Here is an 11,687-nt window from a genome sequence, read left to right on the forward strand (position 1 = left end):
AAATGAGCAAGACTATTCATGAACTTCCACTTAAATCTTTGCGATAAATCTCTCTCTCTCTCTCTCTCTCTCTCTCTCTCTCTCTCTCTCTCTCTCTCAAATTTAAACATCGATGTTGAAAGATACACTTAAGACTCTCTTGGTTAGTTTCATTCTTACTAGTCTTGCCATATAGATAATGTCACCGAGTCTTAAGAGCGAAAATCATTGATGCCATATTCAAATCATGTGTAGGATAGTTTGGATCATTCTTTTCTTAACTCTTAGAATAAACAAGAATGTCATCAATGGACAATATCAAGAATTGTTCTAAGAAAGGTTGAAGAAAAAGCTCAGTTCATCAAATCCATATAGATGTTGGATAAGTAATCCTAAAAGACACAACCGGAACCTTAATGCTTGTAGCATGTGCAAAGAGTTGTCATCAATCTTTAAAAAAAACACTAAGCTCATTGAATTTTTATAAAACAACGTGTCAATGGAGGGTAAATGATATTTTTTTTCTATACTACCATCTTATTAAATTCTCTATACACCACACATAATTGCATGAGTTCATCTTTCTTCTCTATAAACAATACCGATGTTTCCATAAGGGAAAGAATTTTGACGAATAAAACTCTAATTGAGAAAATCATGTAGTTTCTCCATTAACACCTAAATTTTTTTTTTTTTTGAAGAATTTTCTTGATTGCCACCTGATATTATTTGGATTTGATTATTTCAATTCCTTTTCATTATACGCAATTTCTATGTTTTCTTTAAAGTTGTGGATTTGGGTTTTACCTCTTTACTATATTGGATTCTCTTTGAATTATTCTTATTGGATTAGAAATATTTACAAATGTGTGAATTTTTAAGCGTATAAACTATTGCGGATTAATATAATTTTATATGGTTACTAGATTTGTAAATTGAAATTAGATTTGAGCAAATAATTACCCGTGCCCATGTGTGTATCCCTTATAGTTGGTGGTGGTTGTTGTCTCTCACTAAGTCATCGTGACTTTCTCTTTCTTTTTCTATTTTTTTCTTCAAATTCCCAAGTAGCTAAGTAGAAAGCTGCTAGTAGACTTGAAGTTCATCTGTGTCACTCTTTGTGGTAGGTTTGCTTGATGAATGTCTCTCTTGTTTATGTATATATGTTGAGTTAGAGTATCTGCAGCTATTTGAAGTCTAGGAATGTTTTATTTTGAGATGTAGAATTATGTAAAAATATCAATTTGAAACTCTGGATGAGATTACAAGTTGATAAATAAGATTAAAATCTTGCAAATGTTAAAAATACAGGGAATACTCTGTCGAAATTTCAGTGGCTATTATTTTGAAGTGAAAGTAAATTTGAAAATTGTTTAAGTTATAGTTTGTCAAGTGTTGTCAATATGCTTGCCGAACTAGGTTGTTCTAGTTCGTGTGCCGGTCACAATTTTGAATTTTTGGGTCGTGACATAGTCATCTCACGTGAAAGAAAATCAAACCAATGTTCATTGTTATGATAAGGAATCTTAGAGTTGGAATTAATCATATCTCTGCATGTAGATAGTATTTTGTTAATATCATTGTATGAGCTAAGGTATTAAAATAAAGAGTCATGCTACATAGTTTTTGACTTTTTTAGTATTAATTACATAGTTTTCAATGCAATAAATACTATATAATTTCCTTTTATAGTATCCTTAACAAGTGCCCCGGGGCACCGGTTAACATTTCATAACATGATATGATTTAATGCATGTATTAAAAAGTTTGACATACTATATCAATGTATAGCAATAAATATCTTTAATAAACTAGTTGCAAATAAAAAGGTTAATCGTTTAAATTGACCCTGTAATATACACGAAGTCTGAAAAATGACTCTGTAAAATTTTTTTTTGAGGGAAAAATGACTCTGTAAAAATAAAAACACATATTATAACTATGTAATTTGAGATTCTTTTTATTTTTTACCCTTTAATATATGCGTAATTCAGAAGAGTAACTTCAAAGTTGAATTTTTTTTAATGATTTTTTGTTGGCATGTTTACAATGTTAAAATATTATAACCTTCATACAAGAGACCAATTAATTATAACTTTTTAAAGCACACAAAATTCAAAGATGAAAACAATGGAAAGTTGATTTTTTATAGCATTTGGAATAAACCTCAATTTATTTGATTTTCAAGTTTGTTCCAAGTAAGCATATACTCAATGGTCAAATTTTGTTCTCTAATTTTGTAGGTATGGCTAAACATCACAAGAACCTTCATCTTCAAATTTTAGAATTTTTACACGAGGGATGAGTTAATTATGGATGGTTTAAGAAATTCATGAATATGAGGAATGAAAATTCATAGTTAATTATTTCCTTGTCAAAATTTTTTAACTTTTTGTAGAAAACCGTAGTTCAACGTCCTAAACATGCATGCAAAAATTCATGAAAAAATTCAATTTCTAAGTCATTTTTCGAGACCTAGCGTATATTAGAGGCTAAAAAATAAGAAGAATCTCAAATTTCAAAGTTAGAATATTTGTTTCTATTTTGACAGGGTCATTTTTTAAACTTTGCTTATATTACAACGTCGATTTTAACGAGTAACCTTAAATAAAAACCATGAAGTATGCAAACAAAAAAAGAACACACACATATTAGTGTTTATTTAATCAAACCAAAACCAAAATCTATCATATCATTGATTGATGTTTTTCCAAAAATAAGTCAAAGGTGTCTTAATATTCAAAAACAAAATACAAAGTAGAATAATACAATAATAATTATTTGTTCAATAACAGAACAATATTTCTAAATCATTTGAAGCCCTTGGTATCGTCATCATAAGTTCTTCTACTTTACGACATTTTTCCACTACCTCAGTCTCTTCATTTTGCACATTGATATTAACCCTTTTTAAAACAGTCCCATTGCAGATAAGAAAACGAAGCATTAAAATCTCATTCATAGCTCCAGTAAATTATTCATCTCTACCATCTTCAAGGTTGATGTCAAGCATTGACAACTATTTCCATTCTCTAACCAAGTTCTCTTATGATCAAAATCCACTTCTTTGTAGTAGTATTCACCAGGAACCTTGTGTAATGAATACAACCATATAAGTACACATTATATCAATAAGACCAAATAGTCATTTCTAGAAAAAAACTGAATTTAAAACCAAAATACTCTAATTGTCCCTAAATTTTATGAATAAAGATATAAAAAAATCTACTTACATGAATTAATCTTCCTGATCCTAAGTCAAAGGTGAGGAGCTCCAACATAGGACAGCTTTTGAGGAAGAATCTGACTCCAAGACATTCATCACTTTGCAAGTTTGTCATCATTTTCAAATGTCTCGTATTCATTTTCAAATGCCTCATTTCAAAATGAGTTGAGATCCTCTCCATTTCCTACAATAAATGGCAACGTCCATTGCATACGAAATAATAAATGTTTAATGCATTTAATTGAGATTGTTTTCTTCATTTAATTTATATTTTTGTAGAGAATCAGGTAAGGATATAACAACAGTTATAGATAAATCAAATTTTGGAAGAAATCTCGCATGATCCAATCCAACAAAGTGAGATACATGATTAATAAACGCATATGTTGAATAAATTTACTCAATAGAAATGAATAATATATAAGTATCAATTGTTTAGAAAATAATAACTCCTCAAGGTAAGTGTTTTTAATTCAAATGTTTTGTCATATTTTGGTACAAAAATTGCATTTAGCCGAGCTCATCAATGCATACAATGTAGTAACAAAAAAAAATTATTTTCACTTGCACTTCTAGGATATATATCTAAAACTCTAGAACAAAATTCATACAGAAAAGAAAACAGAAATTTGTATTACCTTGAGAATGAAACCGCAGACAGTGAGAACCTTAACATATTTGAAATTTCTAATGGCGCTGTAAATAAAGACATCTTCTTCAGGATTTTCGTATTCAAGGCCAAAGTATAGATCAACCTCTTCCAAGTGTGAGGAATATTCTATATCAAAATACATGATATTCCCATAAAACTTGAAATAAGTTAAATTAGGCGCATCGATAAAAAATCCACCCTCCATAAAAAAGCAACTATCAACAATGAGCCTTTTCAAACGTAATTCATCAACTCCAACACAATCAAGTCTATTCCATGTCCAACATTTTTTCATGCTTAAAATCTCGATCATTTTACAATTCGATAAAAGAGTTTTTATTGCATTGTTTTTCAATTCCATCCAACCTAAAGAAACTTCTTTGAGTGCATGGAACTTCATCCACTCATTTTTAGGAAAACTGCAAGAAAACAACTTGAGAGATTTTAGGGTTTTATTTTCATATAGCTTTGTTCTCAGTTCAAAAAAGGCTTCAGGTTCTTCAATATCCTCTTCAGTCCAATAAGGACTAGAAAAATCTAGATCCAAATCTTTAACCCCTTGTTGAATAGCAAAATCAACACATGTTCCGATAATCTCAGAACTAGTTACATGACCAGGATCTGCTAATGTCAAAGATAATTTTTCAACAATGGGATTTTCTTGGTGATTTTCAATACATATTTTAATGAAGTGAAGAAAATCCCATCTTTGGAATTCAGATCCAACAAAAAAGTGTTCATTGAACTCAATGTTGGTTGTGTTTTTCCACAAGTGCAACCAACGTTTGGAAAGGATGGATGTTCTTACAGCTTCCTTGAATGGAATGAGTGAGATGATGATGAAAAGTAATGCATCTGGTAACAAACTGATCATGTCAAAGTTTTGTGCCATATCTAAGTATCTGGAATAATAGTGGTGATGGAAAGGGTTTGATAGAGAAAAGAAAGGAATGATACAAATGATTAAAGACTCTTATGTAAAAGTTTATGAGGATTTTATGAAAATGATATGTCTAATGGAGCATTTATTATATAATAACAACTAACAAGAAAGAAGGTAAAATATATTTAAGTTTTTGTCCATACAGAGGTTGTTCTCAATTTTAGATAGTCAATATAATATATGTTTTTTTTGAGTAAGATATTAATTATATAATAACCAATCAAGAAGGTAAAATATATTTAATTCTCCTAAATATATGTAAAAAAATAAAAGGTTTTCAATTTTTTTTATTTTTTTGCCTTATAGAATATGTTTTCATATTCATATATGTAAAAAAATAAAAGATTTTCAATTTTTTTATTTTTTTGCCTTATAGAATATGTTTTCATATTCATATAGTCAATATAATAAATGCTTTTTTTATTTTTTGCCTTGTAGAATATGTTTTCATATTCATATGGTCAATATAATAAATGGTTTTTTGAGCCAATAAAAAAAATGCTCACATTATCCTAAACGAAGGGCACCAAGTGCCCGCCGGTCCGCTCTTTTATTGCGTTAATGTGTTAAAATAATAAATAGTAGTTTTTATAAAATTTTCATTTTCATTGAAATTATAAGTATATATATTTAGCATTTCCATGTTGTAAAAAAATATACTTATATTTTTCAATGACACTGATAAAAAAATATTTCTGCTTTCCCCTAAAGTGGTAAGTACGTCGGTTTTTATCAAAAAATAAAATATCAAATACACAGACCGCACTTGGCTCAAATTACGTTTGTAACACGAATTTTATGAACATGTGTTTATAAAACCCTTAAACTATTTAGACCATCATTCTTTATTAGTCAACAACGAGTCTTTGAGTGCCACAACCAACTAAAAACCACGAATTTTTTTTCTTACCCCTATCACCAAAAAAAAAAAATGCTAAGTCTGCCCCTAGTTGAAAATTATTGTTGCAAATACCCCTATTCTCCTTTTAACTTGGCGAGCATGTCCATTTTTTCAACATCCCTCTGCAACCTTGCAGGCTTTGCAGCTTTCTCTGAATATATCTGTGCGTCCTACATTTAAGTTGGCGAGCAGGAATTTTTTAATTTTTTTTCTTGTACTCACTTTCAATTGGCGAGCACTTATTATTTTTTTTTTTTGGACCATGCCCTAGTTCCATATATAAAATGGCGACCATTCCATTATAGTTTAATTTTGTTTTTTTAAGGAAATTTAATTTCGTTTTTGAAAGAAGGTTCATCTAGTAGTATAATATAATGTAAACGTTGTGTATTAATATTTAATGAAATTACCTACATTGTATATAAATACTTTTAATTAAAAAAATTAAACATTATTAATAAATAGATGAGCAGAAGTATAATAATAATAATAATAATAATAATAATAATAATAATAATAATAATAATAATAATAATAATAATAATAATAATAATAATAATAATAATAATAATAATAATAATAATAATAATAGTAATTATATTAAGATAATTCAAAATAAAATACATTACGAAGAAAATTAACTATTGGTGATTAATAGTTGGATAATTCCTGCGAATATGACCGATCTTGGAACACAGTCCATATTTTCTCGGTGCTTTTTCCACAACATCCATTTCCGTCAATATGCGAGTACTGTTTGGACGACCTTTCCACAACATCCATTCCATTTTAATGTATTTTTGTTAAATGTTTAATTAAAAAATCATGTTTAGGTTGTTTTTTTAAATTCAAGAAATGTGGTATTTTTAATAAATGATTGTAAAAAAAATGTAAAACCGAAAGGAAAAAAAACAAAATAGGCATGTTCGCCATTTTAGAAGTAGACCAAAAACAAAAGGCTTTGCTCGCCAATTGAAATAACATACAAGAAAAAAAACTTAAGAAAATGCTGCTCTCCATTTATATAGCCCATTTATATATGGTTGGTGAAGTAAAAAATTAGCGTGCTCGCCAATTGAAATAACAAACAAGAATGTCCCTTCGAGGACATCCGATAAGAAATAACAAACAAGAAAAAAAACTTAACGTCAAAAAAAAAAGAAAAAAAACTTTAAAAAATGCTGCTCGCTAAATTAAATGTAGAACTCACACAGAATGGTTCAGAGAAAGCTGCAAAGCCTGCAAGGTTGCAGAGGGATGTTGAAAAAATGGACATGATCGCCAAGTTAAAAGGAGAATAGGGGTATTTGCAACAATAATTTTCAAATAGGGGCAGACTTATCTTTTTTTTTTTTTTTTGTGATAGGGGTAGGGATAAAAATTCAAAAACCAATGACTAATAGATCTCCACCCATCACGGTAACCAATCACTTTTTTTTTTGAAGGATACATAGAATTTAGAAGAAGAAATCTGGTGTAGTTTATGATGATGATGAATGGTGTTGTCGAATTATTACATGCTAATGCATTGGGCTTAAGAGTATTTCGCCACCAAAGATAAGTTATCCGGTGCAGTTGGCCTCATAACTAGTCTCCAGGATACAATAGTCACTTCTTGTTAACATCACACGTGAATTAGCAAGGTCTCGAGAGTGACTTTTGGATGATCATGGGAACTTAATTCTCTCTATATTTAACTATTAAATGTTTATAGATATAGAAACTATCAAGAAGAAGAACATAATCGTAAACTCTCCTAAGTAACTGTAACAACTTAAACTCTAAAAGCGATAATTTACGCTAATGATACGGCATATCAAGAATTTCGATGTTACACCTTCAACAAATCACCAAGCATGCATAAATAACAATTTTCTCTAAACATCGCAGCAGAATAAAAACAACATCACAATTGTGTTTAATAAAACATCTCCAAGTAGCCATGTCTCAAATCATAATACATTACCAATATAAATTCTCATCTCAACAACAGAGTCATAAAAATAACAAAATAGTCATAAGACTTCAAACATAAAGACGTTCTAATCAGAGCCGACACACTAGACCCGAAACAACAATAAATGAGGTAGCTCCAATCTATCCTCAAGCAACTCAACAAAGAAAGCAAATCTATGCATGCACACTGTTTATTCATCATACGGATAAGGAAGGCGGTCAACCAAACAACCACTGGGGTTTAGTTCATAATTCACAATTAAACCTAATCAATGAACATAAGTGATACAATTAAATTCAATTGATTTAAGCAACTTAACAAAATTCATTTTCAACAAGTATACGAATATAGATATTCACCACACATCCTTACATATTCAAGGGTTCTCCACATTTCACCAAGTATACAATCCAATCAAGTATACACATCAACCATGCAAATATTCACTGAGCACATAATAATTACGACACTTTTCAAATTATGCAGAACGCCTAAACACGACTCCTATATGCATGTGGTACCAGTCACCTCAAGGTCGTCACCTTAGATACAAATGTATCATAAACATTGTCCTTGAATACAGAGTATTCTAATCGCCTTCCTTGGATATAACATCCTAAATCACCTTCATTGGATATAAATATCCTAAGACTTATGATGCATGAACATATGACACACTATGCACATGTTCACCAACAAATTCACCGTAATTTTCACCTTCTTTAAGTATACATGCATTCACCATCGATATCATCTTCATTAGCATGTAATAATTCGACAACACCATTCATCATCATCATAAACAACATTCAACTATAAATTCAATAAGAGCAAATTCACACTTAACACCGAAGATAGATTATTATCCAAATCTTAACATTCCACATTTTAGGCACCCAATCATCATCAATTCATTCTCATTCTATCATATAAACATGAATTCAAAGCCTCCAATTAGCTATCCAACCATAAAGCAATAGTTTGACAAAGTTCGTCTAATTTGTGAAACTAGCATTTTCCGAAAAATTCTCCAAAACCAAATTAACCAAATTCCAACGCTTCAACCGAGTATACACACCATTCACATATAAGTGCAGTGGCATATACATGTACGTATCATAGGCTAATTCCGACAAATACCAAAATTTTCTAAGTTCGTATCGTTTCTTTCATTTCCTAAGTTATTTATCAAAACAAATCAAACAAGTTTTAATGTCTCAACTAAGTATACACATAAGTCACATATGAGTGAAGTAGCGTATAATATACTTTTGATAGGCCAATTCACCTTAATCCCAAAGTTTCACAAAGTTTGTATCGTTTTTGCCATTTTTCTAAGAATTCAAGTTTTCAAATCAAAACCAAGTTAAAGTTCATGATTCTCATCCAAAACATTTTTATAAATCATAACAATACTAGACAACCCTAGTCCTACCCTTTTCCCTTGAGAAATCGAGTTTTTCGGAAATTTCATGATCTTGAACCATTTTTAAAAAGTTTAGGATACAATTCACAAAACCAAGTTCAATCCAACCCAATTGATGTTTCCAAAGGTTTAGAAGGTTTAAATACAATTACATCAAAAGAATCAATTTGGACGGTCCGGATCGATCCCCCATAGCACGAAACACCCGAAACGGGGTGTATTGTTATTGGGAAACTCACCCTATCGAGCTCCAACTCGCCAGGCGAGTTACACCAGAACAGGTCACCCTGTTCTTGGTTGTTCCCTCTCGGGAACCCACCATTTTTCATCCAAAATCCCAAATTTTGATCCTCTTGACCCCAAATTCGACCTCAAGACTTATACACTTGATTGCAAACATAAAAAAGGCATTCAAAACTGTTGGAGTAAGCCCGAATAGCCAATCTATATTGATTGAGTTTGGCTTTGTATCATGATATTGATATAAATATATATTATCAATATAGTATATATATATATATATATATATATATATATATATATAATAAGGCATTTCTTTGTTGATTTTGTTTTGTTTCAAAATAACAAAGTCCCTAGACTAGCTAGTCCGTTTAATGGAACATTAAGTATAACTTAATTGTGAGACCTCATTAAACATAGAGACATTACTCTTAAAATATCCGTAGTCAAGCTTTATTGTGAAGTGGGATATCATTAAATCATAGAGACTTTATGTGGGTAGACTGAAGATCACATCTCACAGATCATGGATAAAGAGTTATCAAGTCTTCACATAGATATTTATATTGGATTGACCCACATGAGAATACTACATAGTAAAAGTTATGAAAAATGTCATTAGATATTCTCATAGTGATAGTGGTGTATTCCACCCTTTGACCTGAAACCACTATGTACCCTAGATGTTGGAGTCGAGTGCTTTGTCACCATTCAAATGTTTTCTGTACCAGGATAACTATAAAGTTGGTTGATGGTTACTCCACGAATCATGCTGAGGGACATGAGCGGCCTAGATGGAATTTGCCCCTCCTACATGATAGGAGAAATGTCCACGGGCCAATATTGAAGTGGACAAGGGTGACATGATATGCCTTGTGTTCAATATAAACATGAGGGCAAAAGGGTAATTATACACACGATCATTATCACAGAGAAGGTTTCGTCAGATCACATGACATTCTCGTCAGTTAGGTAGTAGTGATGTGTTGCTAAATACCGCTCACTGTTTATAATATTAAATATGTGATTTAATATTATTGCCAATGTTACGGGAAACTAAACAAGTAAGACTTATTTATAAAATAATAAGTGAGAGTTATTAGTAGTTAAATAATTAAATATGACTGTATTATTTAATTTACAAAAAATAGTGAAACCCGGTCTACCGTAAGGTACAGTGTGTTTAAGTGAAATACGGTGCACCGTAAGGTACAGTGTACTTAAGTGCTTGGCTTGCTGACCACACAAGTGGTTCTATAAATAGAACCCTTGTGCTGAAGCATTACAAACTTTTGTTGAAGTGCTTAACCTAATTCACAAAGTTGTGAAACCCTAGCCGCCGCTCTTTAAACCTTGTTCTGTTCGTATGGACTAAGTAGAGGCATCGCTACGTTGCTTTGCTCGTGATAAGAAACAATTCTTCTATAAAGGTTCTGCTCTTCAAGAGGTAAACAAATGAATCCTTAAATTGTTTAAGTGTGTGTTTGATTTTTGTTTAATGATTTAATCAAGATCCGTTTCAATTTTTTTTTTCGCTAAGAGGATTAAAATTTTGAAAAACCCCTCTTGAAATCCCTTCAGTGGTATCAGAGCGTTGGTTCTGATTAAATCATTAAATTCGAATCTAAATTATGAAGTTTGAATATGATTCAAATTTATACAAATCGTTAATAGTAATTTTTTATATGAATTTGGCTGAAAGGAAACAAATATAATTGGATTCAGAATTATATATATGCGGCAATATTTATACACATATGACGTGGTTGCCAAATTTCGATTTGCGAATAGTTTTGATTCAAATATGTTTCCGTCAAAATACCGAAATCGCAAAGTGTGAAGGATTTGCACGTTTTGAAATCGTTCAAAAAGATATGTAATCATGAGCACGTGATTTGCTTGTCATGTATATATGTGATGTATACATGGTGTGAATTAATATAGTTGTTCACAAATTGAATTTCTTTGAATAAACTAATTTATTTTGAATGAATTAGCTTAATTCTATTATATGATAATTGAATGGTAAATATGAATTAGCTTAATTCTATTATATGATAATTGAATGGTAAATTACTGCATTTCTTTTTTTTGTAGTGGTCGGGGTTTGAACCCCGGACCTTGTATATTTTATGCATTGTCCCAACCAACTGAGTTAAACTCACGAGGACAATTACTGCATTTCTTTTGAGAATCGTATAAACATGTTTAAATAATAATTAATTAAAATTGATAGATCGAGTTCATATATGGAGTTCATATATGTGATATATGATTCTAATACAACATCATTATATGTTATATATTGGTGAATTCATTCATTCAAGAGGTTTTATGAAATTGATTGTGAATTTGTAGACAAT

The 11,687-nt window shown here is 30.5% G+C and overlaps 1 protein-coding gene across 1 annotated transcript; it reads right to left on the minus strand.

The window, feature by feature from the left end:
• Nucleotides 1-3,810: 3,810 nt before the first annotated feature.
• Nucleotides 3,811-4,749, minus strand: LOC146937813 (putative F-box protein At3g29830). Its single transcript, XM_085749529.1, has one exon. It carries the CDS (start codon nucleotides 4,747-4,749, stop codon nucleotides 3,811-3,813), a length of 939 nt encoding a protein of 312 aa, XP_085605655.1.
• Nucleotides 4,750-11,687: the final 6,938 nt, after the last annotated feature.

This window comes from Medicago sativa, chromosome 3 (assembly GCF_051527215.1).
Source record: "Medicago sativa cultivar Bolivia chromosome 3, Bolivia_mono, whole genome shotgun sequence".
In the NCBI taxonomy this organism is placed as follows: Eukaryota; Viridiplantae; Streptophyta; class Magnoliopsida; order Fabales; family Fabaceae; genus Medicago; species Medicago sativa.

Bases quoted from the DNA above. Each gene is read 5' to 3' on its own strand.
- LOC146937813 (XM_085749529.1), bottom strand. From the start codon at position 4,749: ATGGCACAAAACTTTGACATGATCAGTTTGTTACCAGATGCATTACTT.